Raw genomic sequence first — 21,166 nt, forward strand, 5'->3', positions numbered from 1 at the left:
TTAAAAGAACTTCCTTTTAATTACATTGTTTATTTATTTGTACGTTATGAAAGAATCAACGAGTTCTAGGAACGCTTTGCATCCTACATATAAACTGCTTGAAGCGTGCATGACAGTTTTGACTCATATTATTTTTACATTTTATTACTTGTTGCAGTGCAGCAGAATGATAGCTATGTCCTGTTTCTGTTATAGCTTCTGTCATTTGTTTTTAGTCTCTTAATGTGGTAACTTTTACATTTTTTGTAGAGTCTGAAATGGCTATCGCATAACCCAAACCGGTAATTCTATTCAAAAAGCTCTGTGACCAAGACAATGAAATGAAAATGATGGCACGACTTCTGCAACTACTGACAGAGAGCAGCGATATCGCTGACGTCCCGTGGGGAGAGCACTCGGTCCGTGCTGCTCGAGTCAACCAGCCATTATCCAATTGCAGACTCGATGATACGGGGCTGCGTCGCCAATGGACGGGGACACTCACAGCGGGAGTCTGCTGACCTGCTCCGTGGCGCAGAAACCTCGCATACACTGGGCTGACAAAAGTCTCAGGATAGCGATATTGTTAGGCCTATATACAGATGGCGGTAGTATCGCCTATACAAGGTACAAAATGGTAGTGCACTATCGGTACTCAGGTGATTCATATGAAAAGATTTCCGACGTGACTATGGCCGCACGACGGGAATTAACAGACTCTGAACGTGGAATGGTAGACGGAGATAGATATATGGGACATTCCATTTCGGAAATCGTTAAGGGATTCAATATTGCGAGAACCACAGTTTCAAGAGTGTGCCGAGAACACCATATTTCAGGCATCACCTGTAGTAACCACTGACAGTGCAGCACCCGACAGCCTTCACTTAACGACGGAGAGCAGCAGCGTTTGCGTAGAATTGTCAGAGCTAACAGACAAACAGCACCGCGTGAAAAGCCGCAGAAATCAATGTGGGACCTAGACGAAAGTATCCCCCAGGATAATACAGCGAAATTTGGCGTTAATGGACTACAGCAGCAGATGACCAATACGAGTGCTTTTGCTAACAGCACGACATCGCCTGCAGCGCCTGTCCTGGGCTTGTGACGATACCGGTTGGACCCTAGACGAATGGTAAACCGTGGCCTGGTCAGGTGAGTCTCGATTCCAGTTGGAAAGGGCTCGTGGTAGAGTTCGAGTGTGGCGCAGACCCCACGAAGCCATGGACCCAAGTTCTCAACATTGCACTCTGCAAGCTGTTGGTGGCTCCATGATGTTGTGGACTGTGTTTACATGGAATCGACTTCGTTCCTCTGGTCCAACTGAATCGATCATTCACTGAAGATGGTTATGTTCAGCTACTTGGACACCATCTGCAGCCATTCATGGACTTCATGTTCCCAAATAATGATGGCATTCTTATGGATGACAATGCGCCATGTCACCCAGCCACAATTATTCGCGATTGGTTTGAGGAACATTCTGGACAATTGGAGTGTGATGTGGCCACCCACATCGCCCAACATGAATCCCATCGAATATTTTTAGGGCGTAATCAAAAGGTCAATTCGTGTAGCTCTTTCGCAATTCCGGACGCCTACAGAGGCAGCGTGGCTCAGTATTTCTGCGGGGGACTTCCAACAACTTCTTGAGTACATGCTACGTCAAGTTGCTGCACTACGTTCTACATCTACATCTACATCCATACTCCGCAAGCCACCTGACGGTGTGTGGCGGAGGGTACCTTGAGTACCTCTATCGGTTCTCCCTTCTATTCCAGTCTCGTATTGTTCGTGGAAAGAAGGATTGTCGGTATGCCTCTGTGTGGGCTCTAATCTCTCTGATTTTATCCTCATGGTCTCTTAGCGAGATATACGTAGGAGGGAGCAATATACTGCTTGACTCTTCGGTGAAGGTATGTTCTCGAAACTTTGACAAAAGCCCGTACCGAGCTACTGAACGTCTCTCCTGCAGAGTCTTCCACTGGAGTTTATCTATCATCTCCGTAACGCTTTCGCGATTACTAAATGATCCTGTAACGAAGCACGCTGCTCTCCGTTGGATCTTCTCTATATCTTCTATCAACCCTATCTGGTACGGATCCCACACTGCTGAGCAGTATTCAAGCAGTGGGCGAACAAGCGTACTGTAACCTACTTCCTTTGTTTTCGGATTGCATTTCCTTAGGATTCTTCCAATGAATCTCAGTCTGGCATCTGCTTTACCGACGATCAACATTATATGATCATTCCATTTTAAATCACTCCTAATGCGTACTCCCAGATAATTTATGGTATTAACTGCTTCCAGTTGCTGACCTGCTATTTTGTAGCTAAATGATAAAGGATCTATCTTTCTGTGTATTCGCAGCACATTACACTTGTCTACATTGAGATTCAATTGCCATTCCCCGCACCATGCGTCAATTCGCTGCAGATCCTCCTGCATTTCAGTACAATTTTCCATTGTTGCAACCTCTCGATACACCACAGCATCATCTGCAAAAAGCCTCAGTGAACTTCCGATGTCATCCACAAGGTCATTTATGTATATTGTGAATAGCAACGGTCCTATGACACTCCCCTGCGGCACACCTGAAATCACTCTTACTTCGGAAGAATAAGGTACGAGACCATATCAGGAAGTATCCCACGACTTTTCTTACCTCAGTGCACGACAGAGAGGATTTAATCAAGCCGTTTTCACTAGTAGAAACAGCTGTAGCAGTCAGCTATTCGGCAATGTTATGGCGCCCACATCCCTAATACACGCGCTAAGGGAATACATTAAAATGAGCAGCTGCTGCACTTGGCATCCACAGCGCGTAGTCACGTCATCTGCAGTGATGGAAGCGCGGACACGGATGGGACTAAAATAAAGTGCTTCCACATTGGTTTGAAACATGAAACACTGATGAGATAAAACATTATGAACCCTGCGCACAGCGAGACTGAATTCCGCCGGGTGGCGTTGCGACCATAGGCGGAGAAGAAACGAGTGGGAAAATCACTCCGGCGAGGACAGGGGCGGCAAATGTGGGTGGCATAAGCAATTCAGACAAAGGTTAGATTCTTATGACTGCCGCCTGAGAAAGAGTATGTCGGTAACGGCGAACCTGGCCGACTGTTCCCGTTCATGTCGTAAGCATCTATGGAAGTGGTCGAAGGATGGTGAAAACCTGTGCTCGAAACATGCACTGCGCCACGGATGAAGGCTGGTATTATGCCATGGGGGGACATTGATTAAAATCGCTCTGAGCACTATGGAACTTAACGTCTGAGGTCATCAGTCCCCTAGAACTTAGTAAGTTGGACGCCAAAGCCTCGTCACAGAACGTGGAGTTCGAGGCGTGTCCACTCTGTAAAGTAGGATAGGCGGGCAATCTGTGGCAGATCTGACGGCAGAGTACGACGGTGGTGCAAGCACAAGTGTTTCAGAGCCCACCGTTCAGCGCACGTTGTTGAACGCGGGGGTCCGCAGCAGACGACTCCTACGTCGCTCCATGTTGAACCAACGACGTGGTCAATTACAACTGCAGTGAACACGGAATCATCGAGACTGGACCATACATCAGTGGAAACGTGCCACTTGGTCGAGTAAATCACGTTTCTTATTACATAGGGTCGATGGACGTGTCCTCACATGCCGTCATTCAAGCGAACAGCTCTGCTCGAAACATGCCATGCGCCACGGATGAAGGCCGGTGTTATGCCATGGAGGGACATTGATTCAAATGGTTCAAATGGCTCTGAGCACTATGGGACTTAACTGCTGAGGTCATCAGTCCCCTAGAACTTAGAACTAGTTAAACCTAACTAACCTAAGGACATCACACACATCCATGCCCGAGGCAGGTTCCAGACTGAAGCGCCTAGAACCGTTCGGCCACTGCGGCTGGCGGGGAACATTGACCTGGGCTCTCACGGGTTCTGCGATAGTAATCGAAGCCATCGTGACAGTGGGGACTACGGGAACATTATTGCGGGCCACTTGCATTCCTTATTGCTTGATATTTTCCCTAACAGTCATGGCCTCTTCTTAAACTGTCCGTCGTACAGTGCGACAACCGTAGTATAGTGATTTGATACGCGTGATACTGAACTCACTGTCCTGACTTGGCCACAGAATTCGCTTGATCCAAACCCAATGGAACACATTGGGAACGCTATACGTCAACAGCTTCGCGCCTGTAATTTACGGGAATTGAGTGAGCTATGCACAGATATCTGATACCAAGATTCTCCAGAAACATACCACAGATTTGTCGAACCCATGTCACGCAGAACTGCTGCTGTACGTCGTTCCAAATATGAACCAACATGTTTTTAAGGAGTCTCATCAGTGTATATGTTAACACATTCATTAGTTGCAGAGGCACATATTAATGTGACCACTGAATAACGCCATTCTGCAGCGCGGACCGCTGTGAGGCGAAAAGGAAGAGAGTCAGTGACGTTCTGAAAGATACCGACAGGGATATGCAGCCGTGCCGATTTCAGTGTCGTGGTCAGCTGCGCTAGATTTCTTTTTGAGGACCCAAGACCACCTGTCTCATGGAGCACAAAACGTCAATCACCAGAAAAGTCCACATATCGCCTCTCATTAGACATCTAGTTGCGGTACTGGTGTGCAAATTCAAGTCTCCGTCGCCTATGAATGGCAGCCAGTATTGGTGCTCATGCAACCTGGCGTCTGCTGCGGAGATCCATTTGCAGCAACGTTAGCTGAACAGTCGAGGAGATACTGCTGGTAGCCTCCTTGGTTCATCTGGGCTGCCCAACAGTTGCCTGTCTATTCGCCCGTAGCTGTCGTTCACCCCTGTTATCTACGACCCGTGGTGCACCGTAGTTCGCTTGTCGCCGGTTTCGGATAGTGCCGTTTTACCATGCACAGTATACTTGAACCATGGCGGCACGCGAGCAGTTTGCAAACTCAATCGTTTTGGAAATGCTTCCAGCATTGGCCCGAAAGCCAATGACTACACTGCTTTCCGCGTTCCCCCGACACGCTCTGTGTACCCTCCACTGAGTGCTGCCAAATGCCGTCTGTGAGTGGTTATTGCATGTTGGCGTTGACCACAGGCGTTGGTCAGATTAATGTGACTGGAACGTGCATTTTCTATAATATACATTCTTACCGTATCCGTCACCAAACGGCAATGACCTGATTAAAAACACAGCAGAATGGAACACTATGAACACTTAATAGCCGGCGACTGTTGCCGAGAGGTTCTAGGCGCTTCAGTCCGGAACCGCGCGACTGCTACGGTCGCAGGTTCGAATCCTGTCTCGGGCATGGATGTGTGTGATGTCCTTAGTTTAGTTAGATTTAGGTAGCTCTAAGTTCTAGGCGACTGATGAATGGCTCTAAGCACTATGGGACTTAACATCTGAGGTCATCAGTCCCCTAGACTTAGAACTACTTAAACCTATCTAACCTAAGGACATCACACACATCCATGCCCGAGGCAGGATTCTAACCTGCGACCGTCGCAGCAGCGCGGTTCCGGACTGAAGCGCCTAGAACCGCACGGCCACAACGGGGACTGATGACCTCAGATGTTAAGTCTCATAGTGCACAGAGCCGTTTGAACCATTTTGAACAAACACTTAAAAATGAAAATATATGGACATGGTACTTCATTTCGGTGTATGTACACTGTAGTAGTCGAATATCAAAACTCACGGTGACCACGCTAGCCAGATCCTTGCTACGACCTGTCCCATTCCAATATGTTTTAATCACTTCACTTTAGTCCTACATTCGCGTTACGATGACGGATAAGGTAAGAACATCTGTTAAAATGTATTTTTTCAAGCAAATAATCCCTCACTTGAGACCCCTGTGAATCTGCTGGTCAGAATTGTCTATTGCACGGTATTGCTCCATCGGGAATTATTCTTCTGTATTCTCCTGATCTGTTAACCCTTCAGCTATCGATTGTATGCAAATTCAGATTTTTATAGATTAATGACATTGATGGTGATAGAACAGACACCTACCGGTATTTTAAAATAATTTTTACTCGGTTTTAGCCTCTTGAGCTGGCACTTCGCTTGAGAGAATGCCTCACATTAGGATACGCAATCTGTATTGAATATAGCAATTTTCCACCAAGTTTTGTAATTATTTCTTTAATATTGTTCTTTTCTATTTTAATTCATTCGGGTCAATGCCTCTAGCGCCAAGTAAAACTGAAGTTTTAGGTTTCTTTACGAATAATGACTCAACTTACGTACTTTGTACTTGCCATTAATTATTTCCTTGTCGCCTCAGCCATTTTAAATAAAATATCCAGCTGCTTTGATTTAATTGCCCGCTACTATGGGAAGCAGCGTAGCACAAGACGAATGAAGCTCGAGAAACATCAGAAGTAAGTTCATGCACTAAAAGAAAGCTTTCTTCAACAAAACAGCTATACTGGCACAAAATACTGAATTTAACTACGGAATTTGTCTCTGAAACATTAAATCTGACTGGGTGTTGTGTGATGTCCTTCGGTTAGTTAGGTTTAAGTAGTTCTAAGTTCTAGGGGACTGATGACCATAGATGTTAAGTCCCATAGTGCTCAGAGCCATTTGAACCATTAAATCTGAAATACGGTGTTGCGTGGAAATAAAAAGTGGATTGCGAAAAAAGAACAGGACGAACTAGATGCGTATGAAATGTGGTGCTGTAAAAATGTTAAAATTATGTAGACTAGTAAAGTGCGAAAAGAAGAAGTATTAGAGATAATACTACTGAGAAAGAAGGGACACATTAGTTACTTATGTGCTAAGTCGTTAATGATTGCTAGAAGGGCCAACTGAGAGAAAAATTGCAGCAGCAGAAAAAGAATAAAATTGTATAGGATATATTAACGATATTTAATTTAGCAGACAATAACGAAAGAATTAGTAGAAAATGGGCATAAATGGAAGACAGCATCAAACCGTAGCGACACCTCTTATTTTTTTACTCATTTACGCAACATAAATACGATTACGACAATGAAGCTCTACCGATTAATTCTCTGTGAAGTTTATGACCGCCGATGCTTGCTAATGAACGGTCTGACTGCCAATATGGATTCCTGCCAGAGACCTGATAGTCTAGTGGCAAAGCCCCAAAGTCCCTGTTTCGGCAATTAACAAAATTACGCATCTGACCACCCCTTATCCTAACCTCTCCAATTCTCAACTCGTTCATGTGGAGCATAACAGCAATTCAGTATATGATGTAATAAAGATTTTTCTAGAGGTGGTGCGTTGCTGAGTTGTACCGGTATCAATTGATTACTGGCGCGACAGTTACTCATATCTTAGAAGCACCACTACAGCACATAGTGTCACACGAGAGCGTGACATGAGATTAGAAAAGTAGTCTGTGAAATGTGACATGATAATGCTTTACTTTGCAATTCACGCGTGACTAATGATGTCTCAAGAACGTTTCGAAGATTTAGATTCGGTGGATGTCATACGTCGGTGCTTGGTACGAGACAGTGATATACTGCATGGGAGCAACCAGAAAACAACATACGAGGAAAAGTTGTGTATGTACGCAAGACAACGACAAATTTTCAGGCAAGAGCTTAATGTAGCATCTGTCTCGGGAATAGGGAATAACGATATGAGTTACGGGTAAGATAAACACTTCCAACATTAGGCACAGCGGCACGAAGGCTGGACTTAAAATGCATTACGGGGCGAAAGCTCACAGCCGGAGCGGCCACACACGTCTTGCTAGAGTGAGTTACTCGTAATACGGCAACAGCGGACGTAAAGTGTATACCATCTCGTTACGAAATCTGTCGCCGCTCAGTTCTCATCTCATATAGCTCTCATGCTGCTTTAACGTTAGCCTCGGTAATATTTTATCACGACAGTTTCGTGTCTGTACAAGTCCTTGGGGCAACAAGGGGATACCACGCCAGTATGTCGTGGAGAAAGTCTTTGGACGTTGCAGGAATATTTAAAAGACGATTCCACACGACAGTACCTCTGGAAATCTTTTATCATCACTGATTCACGTGTCGTCAGCTTTCTTTTACGTTTCATTCCCTGCCCTTATGAGGAGAGGCGGACGCATTGACGACTTCATGTTACTTTGGCGCCTTAGCATATCATCCTTGATCCTGTTGTGTCTCTTTTTATTTGAGCATTGGGGCAGGTTTCTTACAATCTATTATCATTAACGTACTCTAGTTCAGTTCTTACTTCTTTAGTATTTTCCTTTATATTTTCCTGCACTGGTTTGCTTTGCCTTGTGCGAAGGATTTTTAAAACCTTGGCATTTGTCTTACTGCTGGGAGAAACCTCCCTAAAGCCTCAGAAGGGTTGGATGTGTTGCTTGCTTTACTTCCTTTGGTGGTTTTGTGGTGCTTTTCAGTTATGTCTCCTTCATTTGCCTCCCTTGGCTGAAGATGTTGTAGGATTTGTGGATTTTTACGTAGCGTACTTCTGTATTCATTCTGAGGATCTTCTGTGTTTACTGCCGCTATTATTGCGTAGGTTGGGAGTGTGTATATGGGCTGCTATGAGAAATTACTTCTTTGGAAAAGTGAACTGCATTTTAATCTGTTAGTTCTGAATTGTGAAGTTAGCCTAGCAGTTCAACTTGTGATTGTTCGTAAACCATGGTTTCATTTGTGTAGTTGGCCACTTTCATTGCTATTCTTAAAGTTCTTCTTTCACTCACGTGTACCTTTTATGTTTTGTGTGCTGTGAGTCATCGACACTGGGTCCGCGTATTCCAGTGTAACCTGGTGAAAGCTTCATAAATTCGTAGCAAAGTTGCAGTTTTAGCACCATGTGCCCTGCACCTCTCTATATTTATTATTTTTGCTATTAGCGCCACGATGTGTTGGTTTCAGGACAGCGTTCTGTCTAGTGTTAGTCTTACATAAGTTGGGTTTTCCTTGGGGGTGATTTCTTGTCCCATTGTCCATCTGTTCCTTTGTGGGAAAAGAATTAGTTGGCTCTTGAGGGCGTTCGGCTGTATTTTCCATTTCGCTAGTCAGTTCTAATTTGTGGATATACTGGCGATTTATTCCTGAGAGTCCTTCTGCTGTTAGTGAGTGACACCAGCGTCCCGTGTCGTCAGCCTAAGCTGCGTTCCAGCCGGTGGGCTGGGAAGTCCCTGACATGTAAAGTGAATGAACTCGCACCAGAGAACTGTGAGTGCAAAAATTTGCTTCGATGCACAGAAAATTCGGACTGCACGTAAAGGATGCAAAACATCATCCCAGTTGCAGAGGCTTTACATCCCAGGACCCCGTCCCACACAACCTGCGCCGCCTACGACAAAGTGCTCTGGTGGAGTCATTAAATCGATTAAGGCGAATGGCGGTGGCGTTCCTCTGAAGATTACACTGGCGATTTCTTTCCCCACCGTTGTCCTATTCGAGCTGTGATCCGGTCGTAGATGTATGTTAAAATCACAGCTTCTTTTATGGTTAAGATCCGTAACCTGTCAATCGAAATGTGATCAAAAATAACCGAACAGCTATTAATGGACGTCAATATGACGTGTGTCCACACTTCTCCTTTATGACGGCTAGAACGCTGTTGGGCACACTTTCAATGACATGTCTGAATGTCTGTGGAGGAATGAAAGTCCATTGTTCGTCAGTAGCCGAAACCAGGGAAGGTAGCGATACTCGGCGCTGAGGTCTGGAGCGAAGCCGATGTTCTGAATCATCCCAAACGTGTTCCACTGAGTTCAGGTCGGGACACGTGGAAGGCTAGTCCGTTTCAGGAATGTTACTGCCCACAAACCATTGCCTCACAGATGCTGTTTTATGAACGGCTGCGTTGTCTTGCTAATACAGACAATCATCGTCTCTCAATTGGTCCTTTATTGTATACAGCACATAACATTGTAAAATTATGTTCACATCCTACCGCATTTAGGGTTTTCTTAAGGGCAATTAGGGGACATACCCCTAACCACGAAAAACGCATTCATACCCTACCACCACCTTCTCTGTCATACACTGGGACCGTACTAGTAACCACGAAAAATGTCCCCATACCCTACCACCACCTGCTCTGTACTTCACTGTTCGCAATGAACATGATGACAGGTAACGTTTTCCAGGCATTCGTCAAACCCAAACCCTTGCATCGGATTGCCACAGGGTGTAGTGTGATTCTCTCGTTTGCAGACATCCACTGTCCAGTGGCGTTGCTCTTTGCAACACGTCAAGGGTCGCTTAGCACTGACCACAGAAATGTGTGACTTATGCGGATGCGCTCGAGCACCGAATCATTCTTTTTAACACTCTACGTACAGTCTTCGTGCTAGCTGGGCTACTGGTAACACTTCGGAGCTCACGAGTGATTCGTTCCGCTGATTTCATGCTACACTACTGGTCATTAAAACTGCTACACCAAGAAGAAATCCAGATGATAAACGGGTATTCATCGGACAAATATATTATGCTAGAACTGACACATGATTACATTTTCACGCAATATGGGTGCATAGATCCTGAGAAATCATTACCCAGAACAACCACCTCTGGCCGTAATAACGGCCTTGATACGCCTGGGCATTGAGTCAAACATTGGATGGCGTGTACAGGTACAGCTGCCCACGCAGCTTCAACACGATACCACAGTTCATCAAGAGTAGTGACTGGTGTATTGTGACGAGCAAGAAGCTCGGCCACCATTGACCAGACGTTTTCAGTTGGTGAGAGATCTGGAGAATGTGCTGGCCAGGGCAGCAGTCGAACATTTTCTGTATCCAGAAAGGCCCGTACAGGACCCGCAACATTCGGTCGTGCATTATCCTGCTGAAATGTAGGGTTTCGCAAGGGTCGAATGAACGGTAGAGCCACGGGTCGTAACACATCTGAAATTTAACGTCCACTGTTCAAAGTACCGTCAATGCGAACAAGAGGTGACCGAGACATGTAACCAATGGCACCCCATAGCATCACGCCGGGTGATATGCCAGTATGGCGATGACGAATACACGCTTCCAATACACGTTCACCGCGATGTGGCCAAACACGGATGCGACCATCGTGATGCTGTAAACAGAACCTGGATTCACCCGAAAAAATGACGTTTTGCCATTCGTGCACCCAGGTTCGTCGTTGAGTACACCATCGCAGGCGCCCCTGTCAGTGATGCAGCGTCAAGGGTAACCGCAGCCACGGTCTCCGAGCTGATAGTCCATGCTGCTGCAAACGTCGTCGAACTGTTCGTGCAGATGGTTATTGTTTTGCAAACGTCCCCATCTGTTGACTCGAGGATCGAGAGATGCCTGCACGATCCGTTACAGCCATGCGGATAAGACCCCTGTCATCTCGACTGCTAGCGATACGACGCCTTTAGGATCCAGCATGGCGTTCCGTATTACCCTCCTGAACCCGCCGATTCCATATTCTGCTAACAGTCATTGGATCTCGACCAACGCGAGCAGCAATCGCGATAGGCTACAACCCGACCTTTATCAAAGTCGGAAACGTGATGGTACGCATTTCTCTCCTTACACGAGGCATCACAACAACGTTTCACCAGGCAACGCCGGTCAACTGCTGTTTGTGTATGAAAAATCGGTTGGAAACTTTCCTCATGCCAGCACGTTGTAGGTGTCGCCACCGGCGCCAACCTTGTGTGAATGCTCTGAAAAGCTAATCATTTGCAAATCACAGCATCTTCTTCCTGTCGGTTAAATTTCGGTCTGTAGCACGTCATCTTCGTGGTGTAGCAATTTTAATGGCCAGTAGTGTATTTTCACAATCACCCTCCGCAGTGCGGGACGGCCCGTATCATTCAATTGCCTGATCTTGGTTTGGCTGCGGTGGTTCCTTCGAGTTTCCGCTTCACTATCGCATCACTGACAGTAGAATTGGACGATTTAGAGGGGCTCGAATGTCCCTGTCGTATCTATTACTTTGGTGATATCCAGTGCCCAGGCCAAAATCAGATAGGGTGTGCATTCTAGGCGAATTGTTTACGCTGTTCAGTGAACATACCCAGCTTTTTCCTTCTTATTGTTAGCCTGTGCTGCCTGAGGTGAAATGCAAACCAGCCATAAAAGAATAATTTACATTTCGCTCCTCCACGAAAGTACAAAAAGTATATGCTTATCTACAAAGTATTCCTCTACCTTTGAGCCTTTTGTTCTGTTTGATACCAGCACTACTTACTGTGAGCGTGATTTGGAACGGAGCTTCCACTTTTCGCACAGTTGGCACATCACAGCTTTTGGTAGGGAGAAGACACCCGAGTCCCTCCCCACCCCCACCTCTCCTTCCTTGCGCCGCACGTCCCGTTGACAGAATGAGCGCCGTGTACTCCGGTTAACATGGCGTGCGTGTCTGGTCCGGACATCCCCGAGCAGCACAGGACGGCTCAACAGGCGGCACGCTGAGACAAAGGCCCTTCCCCCCCCCCCCCTCTCATTTACATGCGGCCTGGCCACGCCCTGGCGCCCTCCGGTCGACGTGCGAGCCTCACTTCTGACAGCTCCCCCACGTCCCGCCTTCACCGGCCGTCAAAGTGTAGACTCCCCGTGATCCCGTCAAACTCCATTCACAGAGCCCAGCGTTGCCTTAAACCGAAAGTTGTAAACACGCTTACCGCCGTAGACTTCACATCCCGGCGATGCTTGCACGACTCCGACGCACCATGCTACACCGGCACAAACGGTCCATTCTTCCCCTCGTGTATGCTGCTCCTACGAGTATTGCTGCGGCTCTTAAATCTTTGCTGTCGATGGACAAATACGTATCGATGTCACAGACCCTCGGCATCGTAAGTTTAGCGGCTCATTCACAAGCGGAGATAACTACGCCATGAGTCCACCGCCCACCCAAGACGACTGTCTTGAGAATCTACGAAGACGGCAATGTAAGAGGCTTCAGAACAGGTGAAAACCATTTCCCTTCGAGGTGCCACCTCTAGCAGATAATTGCAAGCTACTCTACGCCGCCATCTCCTTAACGTCACTGCCCTGCACTCTTCAGCACGGCATCTCTCCACTCAGTTAGACTCTGCTAAATTCGTCATCTCACCCTGCTCTTCTGCCACCAGACTCTAATGGCACTTGTCCTTTCACTTCTCTCCACCACCTGAACAAAAGCTTCAGTTCCTTTCAAATAATTATTATTAACGCGAACAGGAAGCTAAGATGAAGACTGAATATTGAAACACCATCTTTTTTTTATTCAACCAAATAATATCACACTTGTATTCCCTGTGTGCCCAAGCTCTCTCATACTAACAAGCACTCTCATACAGGTTTGTTATTGGCCACATAGCATAATATCGTCTATAACTTTTAGTGACCAATTTCTCTATATAACTCCCTCAACTGCATCTGATGTAATTTGACTTCATTTCTTTACACTTGTTATACTTTTGATGCCTCTGCCCCAATTACAATGTCATCAGCGTATCTTGAAGTTTTTACTTCTTCTCTTTGACCTTTAATTCCCTTCCCAGATTTGTCCGCAGTTTCCTTTACTGCGTGGTCCACATACAGGTTGCGTAACATGCAGGATAGGCTAGAACCCTGCCTAACGCAACACTCTTATAATTGAAGTCTAGTTTCTGTACAAGTTATAGATAACCGTTTGCTCCATTATTTTATACCTACTACCTTTAGAATTCCAATTCTTTTCTACACTATCAAAAAAAGATTTTTCCTAAATCTATTCGTTCTGTAATATTGGTTTGTCTTTCTTCAGTTTATCTTCCAATACAAATTTATTTCCCTCACTTTGGTTTCTACTACTTGTTGCCGTCTTCTGTAGATAGATAAACTTGCGTATCGACAGCAAAGCGTTTGAACCAAGCTAGATCATAAAACGGGAGCAAGCGCGCCGTTGCGGCGTGACGGACTGGAGCAGTGGAGCAGCCAGCCACCTGTTGCCTTGGCTGCGTGGGCGTCAGCCAGTTCTGCGAGCGGTCTGCACACACCGCCAGACGCACCTGTTGCCCCCTCGCCCACCAGCAGAGCCGGCCACGTCCTCCCAAGTTTTTCTACGGATGTGCAGTGCGGCATCTCGTCTCGCACTCTAGCCGTGCAGGTTGCGTTCGTACCCTTCGCAGGCGCAAAAGGCAGGCATGCGGTCTGCAATTGCACTTTCACCTAGAGACCATCCTCTATCGTGTCACACTAATAATTAATCACTCATTACTGTTTACTAAATGTCAACAATATGACCATTGAAATTTATTTTCAGCCTGAGGTGTAGATTTCGTGAGGTAAAGCGTCTCACCTACTAGCGTCAAAATCAGGAGTTAATCTTCGGAAGTTCTGCCACGTATCATCCGGCAACGAGTTACTCCGTTTGAGGCGACTTATTAGAAACGTTCGTGAGTGTAGATACCAATTAAATAATAAATAACAATACAATTCTGCTGATACTCACACTTTGTACACCAATTTCAGTTAAACGTTTTGGCGAATTATCTGGTTTTAACTGAGTTATCCGGATATATTTTACATAGTAAGAACTGCATGATTTTTAAACGTTAAGTCTTAAATATGTCATAACGCACTGACATTTAAAACAAAGGTCTTCCGTAAGCCACTGTACATAGAAACCTATAACCTGAAAGTACACTTCCGTATACACGTTCTGAACATCAATAACTTACATGTTTCTATAACGGCAGCTTCGACTGGGGGTTATAATATGATAACCATTCCAGCGAGATAATGACAATAATCTTTAAAAAGTATTATGTGACATAAAATAATACAAAGATTCATATCCAATAGAAATATGTTTCTTGTAGGTTGCTATCGCGCATTCACTACTTAAATTAGCCCGAGTGAGAAGCCATCAACGTCAGATGCTTCTAGAATACGACATGAGTTACCTGCATAGGGCACAGTATATAACGCTACGCTTCAGACAAGCTACTGTTGATGGAACATCGTTGACACGTAATCTATTGTCCTTTATCTCTAGTGCATGATGCTCAAGCGTAGTTACGAGTAGCTGGCGGTAGTGATGAAGAATAAGTCTTTGCTGGAAGTGGCCGAGTGAATTGTGAAAATGCACCGTATAACTCAAGTTCTCATCCGTGTGCCCTAAGATTATCATGCTGATGAGATCATAAAAGAAACCGCAGCACGCATTGTGACCACCATCCTACGTGTCAAGATCAGTTACTAAGAGATGATTTCGCAAGAAGAATGACTCTCAATAAATACAGCGTTCTTAATCAATGACAGTGATTTACTGTGTACAAAACTAGCACAGCCTGTAAAACACCACTGTTTACACAATAAACAGCTTAAATGTTTATAAAATGTCACGTTTATTTTCCAATATTTACTGACACGGCGTTTTTTGGCAGCATGCTGCTACCATCAGAGGCCAAACTCTTACTTCTGCATACAGATTCATGTGAAGTGACGAAACTATTTTTCGTTGGCTGTGCAAGTTACGTTATGTTCCGAATGTTATTGTCCCTGTCCAGAGAGATAGATTTATTTTAGTGTGCACCATTATGTACGGAGGCAACGGCCTTGCCGCAGTGGATACACCGGTTCCCGTGGGATCACCGAAGTTAAGCACTGTCGGGCGTGGTCGGCACTTGGATGGGTGACCATCCAGGCCGCCATGTGCTGTTGCCATTTTTCGGGGTGCACTCAGCCTCGTGATGCCAATTGAGGAGCTACTCGACCGAATAATAGCGGCTTCGGTCAAGAATACCATCATAACGACCGGGAGAGCGGTGTGCTGACCCCACGCCCGTCCTATCCGCATCCTCCTCTGAGGATGACACGGCGGTCTGACGGTCCCGGTAGGCCACTCGTGGCCTGACGACGGAGTACCATTATGTACGAGTGTATTGCATATTCAAACAATCCTTACGACATTGGTAACATACCTCATTGGCTCAACCAGCAATAACTCGTCTCCTCACTTCACATAAATATGTAATTTACAACTGACTTATAAATAACAGGCGGCGGAATGAAAAGAGTCGTGCAAGTAAATATTGCAAAATAAACGAGGCTGAAGCTGAGAAAGCATTATGTTATAAATTTCCGAATACAGACGCAGACCTCAACCGATGCCATGCATCATGGGTCAATTTAAAATTAATCGTTATCTGTCTGGGTATTTGGATATGAATGATTGTCATTCGGTTCACAAAATAAAATAAATAAATAAATAAATGGCATAAACAATGTGACTCTTGCAAGAAATGTCTACGGCGGACGTGTTTGCAAGGGGAATTAATTTCACTCTGCATGTAGCACAGACATGGGCCTCGGACTTTGACATATGGTGAACGAGATGTTTGACATGTCAGATGAAAAAGGTTCCAGGCCTCAAGATAACGAAATCTCGGAGGCTATAAAATTGGACACACTATATTATCTTAACTTCCAGAAACGATTATAATTTTATCAATCATGAAACAACACTAAACATTAACTTTAAGAGCATCATCCTTCTCATTTCGTCCGTTCACTTTACACTGAATCGACAATAGCCATAATTACTGTTCCAAATCGCTGTTTTCACCCATTTGGGACAGAGCAGCAATGTATTGGCTTCAGTGCGATTGTCCTGGAAAATACGACACAATCAGTGAGTTTATCAACAACGGCCCTCTTCAACGTATACGACACTTTTAGCACTTTGACGTCAACCTGGCAGGCACAATGCCGTGCGCAGCGGAGACAGCAACGCAGAGGTAGCAGATAGCTTCAGGTTTCCACTGGTGTATGGGTGGCTGGAGAATTCCAATTCATTAGCTGTCAGACTGCTAACTACCTTCAATAAGACTACGAGGTTTCACAGAAAAAAATGCGTGCTTATGGAATATAGTCTCAGTTATGCGACTGGATTCGTGATTTCCTGTCACAGTTCGTGGTAAACGTCATTGAGTAAAACAGAAGTGATTCCTGGCGTTCCACAAGGTCGTGTTATAGGCCCTCTGAGTGTCCTTATCTATATAAACTATTTACGAGACAATCTGAGCAGCCGTCTTAGGTTGGTTGCTGATGATGGTGACGTTCATCCCCCTAGTGAAGGCATCAGAGGACCAAAACAAACTGCAGAGCAATTTAGAAAAAATATTAGTATGGTGCGAAAATTGGCAGTTTACCCTAAACTCTAAAACGAATGCGTTAAACTTCGGTTACACGAGAAATCAACCAAATCTAAAGGCCATAAATTCAACTAAATACCTAGGAGTTACAATTACGAACAACTTAAATTCGAAAGAACACATAGAAAATATTGCGGGGACGGCGAACCAAAGACTGCGTTTTATTGGCAGAACACTTAGAAAATACAACAGACCTACTGAAGAGGCTGCGTACACTACGCTTATCCGTCCTCTTTTGGAGGATCAACGGAGTACGTCGAGAAGGTTCAAAGAAAGGCAGCACGTACTGTATTATGGAGAAATAAGGGAGAAATTGCCACGGACATGATACAGGGTGGACATAATTAAAACATAGAAGTTTCTCTTGCGGTCGAATCTTCTCACGAAATTTCAATACGCAACTTCCCCCTCCGAATGCGAAAAATATTTTGCTGACGTCGACCTACAAAGGGAGAAACGATTATAATATTAAAATAAGGAAAAGCTGAGCTGAATAATAGAGAATTATTTGAAGGTGGTTCGATGAACTCTCTGAAGAAATAGCCATGACGATGTTGATAAATGGCGGCATAAAAAAAAAAAAAAATAAACTTGTAAACACATGGCAGGATGAGTAGACGGCCTGCCATGTTATGACATTTGTGTCGGCTGATATTTTGTAATGTGGCTCTCCAGGCGGAGCTGAATCCTGTCGAACCAACTGTATAATCTTCAGCACCGGTTGCCAGCACAGTAAAAATGTCGCTCACGTGTGCCGAAGACAAGACTGTGTCATACGCGAAAGATTTACGCAGTGTCCTGGGTGAGTAATAGAACCCGTCATACGGCGACGTAGCTGTCTGCAACTGCTGCCCGGAGGTCTGCCGGCTTCTCCCATCCCAGACGGGTCCGCCCGCCATCTGGAAACCGGCCCTGCACCCCTGTTATTTATTCGTGGTGGCGCGGCCAGCCACCCGTTGCGGCCGACGCAGCGGGGAGGCCGATGCTTTCTGTCGGCGCCGCACGAGGCAAAAACGGCCTCCCGCGACCCTCCGACCTGTACTTGAGGGACGTATTTATGGCCCCGCCGTGACGTCACTCACCCGGGTGCTGCTTAATGAATTTATGGGCATGCCGAACGCCGCCAGCCGGCGGCGAACGCACGCAGCCAGCAGCCTTCGTTTCGTATTCGCCACTTTGCATCTCGATAAACGAACGTATCGAGCCGAAGTGGACCGACTCTAGCGGTATTGAGACATCATATACCGTGATATTTCCATACCCTAAGCAGTAGAATAGCTGCGCTGATTGTAAGGGTACAAGACGATACTGTTTCAGTATCGACTTTGCCTCTTGGAGGTACCGCCATCATTCTAGACGCAGCGAGAGTTTTGGCGCCGGCCGCTATGCGGGGCGCGGGAAGGCAGACTGGCGCTAGTGAGCGGAGTGGTTAGACGGAACGGTGAACGAGTACCTAATTACGCGGATTATAGCGGCAATGAATGGTTCAAATGGCTCTGAGCATTATGAGACTTAACAGCGGTGGTCATCAGTCCCTTACAACTTAGAACTACTTAAACCTAACTAACCTAAGGACATCACACACATCCATGCCCGTGGCAGGATTAGAATCTGCAACCGTAGCGATCGCGCGGATCCAGACTGAAGCGCCTACAACCGCTCCGCCATTCCGGCCGGCATAGCGGCAATGGTTACCTCTGCGAAATGAATAGAAAGCCTGTGTGAAACTGATTGTTAGAATGAAAGAAAAGGCATATAGAGAATAGTGATACTATTTGCCTGAATAATTAAAAGATAGTATTTCAGTTTTCAGCCTTTATCTCGGCTATCTCTTGATTTTTATAATAATTATTTGGAAGGAACTAAAGCTTTTTGTTCAGCAGGTGGAAAGGAGTGGAAAGACATGTGCCACAAGGTACACGGTCATGGCTAATTTTTTAGGCACATGTTCCTTGGGGCCGCGCGAGATTAGCCGAGCGGTCGAGGGTGCTGCAGTCATGGGTTGTGCGGCTGGTCCCGGCGGAGGTTCGAGTCCTCCCTCGGGCATGGGTGTGTGTTTTTGTCCTTAGGATAATTTAGGTTGAGTAGTGTGTAAGCTTAGGGACTGATGACCTTAGCAGTTAAGTCCCATAAGATTGCACACAAATTTGAACATTTTTTTTGTTCCTTGGGCGTCAGATCCTCCCTATAGGTGTCGTACTGAACTTTAGTCCCAGTGTCTGACACAATGCTGACAGCATTTATTTGAAAGGAGCAAGGGATATTACTAAAATAGCGGTGGGGGGGGGGGGGGGGGGGAGAAACAGGAGACCCTACAGTGCTATAACATCCCTTCCCCCATCCGTGTGTTAGGCGATAGAACTCAAGTTGAGTAAGACAGCTACAAGGGGCATCTTACGACTAACAAATTACCTCTGACCATGTACCTAATGGCACATATCCTCTCACGCCTTTCCGCATCCTGAACAAAAAGCTTTAGTTCCTCCCAAATAATTATTATTAACGTGAACGGGTAGCTAAGGTAAAGACTGAATATAGGAGCACCATATTTTTATTATTCAGGCAAATAATATCACACTTTTGTTTCATATCTGCCCTAGCTCTTTCATACTAACAAGCACTTCCACATAGGCTTTCTATTTATTTCGTAGTAACCAACGCCGCTATAATCCGCGTAATTCGGCACTCTCTCCACCGTTCCGTCTTACCTCTTGGCTTTTTCGAGAGAATCGGTAGTGCCGCGCTACAGCGTTATGAGCCGGGTGTCGGCTTGCTTGCTGACAGCCTGTGGACGGAGTGTCGCCCCACTAAATACGCTGGAGTCCAGCCAAACGCCCGCATCCCGTGGTGGCGGCGGCGGCGGCGGCGGCGGCGGCGGAGGCCGAGAACGTGACTTGCAGGCGCGACGCCGTCGGCCCGCATGGCACGCCTGCTCTCCGGTTCGGGAGACTCGCAACATCGCTGACGCATCCCAGGCCGCGCTAACGCTGCCGCCTCACTGCCATTAATAACATCTCCCGGAAGGAGTTCATTTCGTGTGATACTGACGATTTTGGTTTCGTGAGAAGTCACATGTGTGTAACAGATAGTGTGCAGTCGAAGTACCAAAAACAGGTACACTGTTGTTGTGGTCTTCAGCCTGAGACTGGTTTGATGCAGCTCTCCATGCTACTCTATCCTGTGCAACCTTCTTCATCTCCCAGTACCTACTGCAACCTACATCCTTCTGAATCTGCTTAGTGTATTGATCTCTTGGTCTCCCTCTACGATTTTTACCCTCCACGCTACCCTCCAATGCTAAATTTGTGATCCCTTGATGCCTCAAAACATGTCCTACCAACCGATCCCTTCTTCTAGTCAAGTTGTGCCACAAACTTCTCTTCTCCCCAATCCTATTCAATACCTCCTCATTAGTTACGTGATCTACCCATCTAATCTTCAGCATTCTTCTGTAGCACCACATTTCGAAAGCTTCTATTCTCTTCTTGTCCAAACTGGTTATCGTCCATGTTTCACTTCCATACATGGCTACACTCCATACAAATACTTTCAGAAACGACTTCCTGACACTTAAATCTATACTCGATGTTAACAAATTTCTCTTCTTCAGAATCGCTTTCCTTGCCACTGCCAGTCTACATTTTATATCCTTTCTACTTCGACCATCATCAGTTATTTTGCTCCCTAAATAGCAAAACTCCTTTACTACTTTAAGTGTCTCATTTCCTAATCTAATCCCCTCAGCATCACCCGATTTAATTTGACTACATTCCATTATCCTCGTTTTGCTTTTGTTGATGTTCATCTTATATCCTCCTTTCAAAACACTGTCCATTCCGTTCAACTGCTCTTCCAAGTCCTTTGCTGTCTCTGACAGAATTACAATGTCATCGGCGAACCTCAAAGTTCTTATTTCTTCTCCATGGATTTTAATACCTACTCCGAATTTTTCTTTTGTTTCCTTTACTGCTTGCTCAATATACAGATTGAATAACATCGGGGAGAGGCTACAACCCTGTCTCACTCCTTTCCCAACCACTGCTTCCCTTTCATGCCCCTCGACTCTTATAACTGCCATCTGGTTTCTGTACTAATTGTAAATAGC

General features: G+C 45.7%; 1 protein-coding gene and 1 pseudogene across 1 annotated transcript in view; one reads left to right on the top strand and one right to left on the bottom strand.

Annotated features, from left to right (window-relative positions):
- LOC124594025 (lachesin-like) overlaps window positions 1–20,020 on the bottom strand; it is a 157,318-nt gene extending 137,298 nt beyond the window's left edge. Inside the window, exon 1 of the mRNA XM_047132376.1 lies at window positions 19,877–20,020. Within this exon, the coding sequence (XP_046988332.1) occupies window positions 19,877–20,020 (144 nt within the window). The remainder of the gene's footprint in view (window positions 1–19,876) is intronic.
- Window positions 15,454–15,571, top strand: LOC124597454 (annotated as a pseudogene).
- Window positions 20,021–21,166: the final 1,146 nt, after the last annotated feature.

This window comes from Schistocerca americana, chromosome 2, assembly GCF_021461395.2.
Source record: "Schistocerca americana isolate TAMUIC-IGC-003095 chromosome 2, iqSchAmer2.1, whole genome shotgun sequence".
NCBI lineage: Eukaryota > Metazoa > Arthropoda > Insecta > Orthoptera > Acrididae > Schistocerca > Schistocerca americana.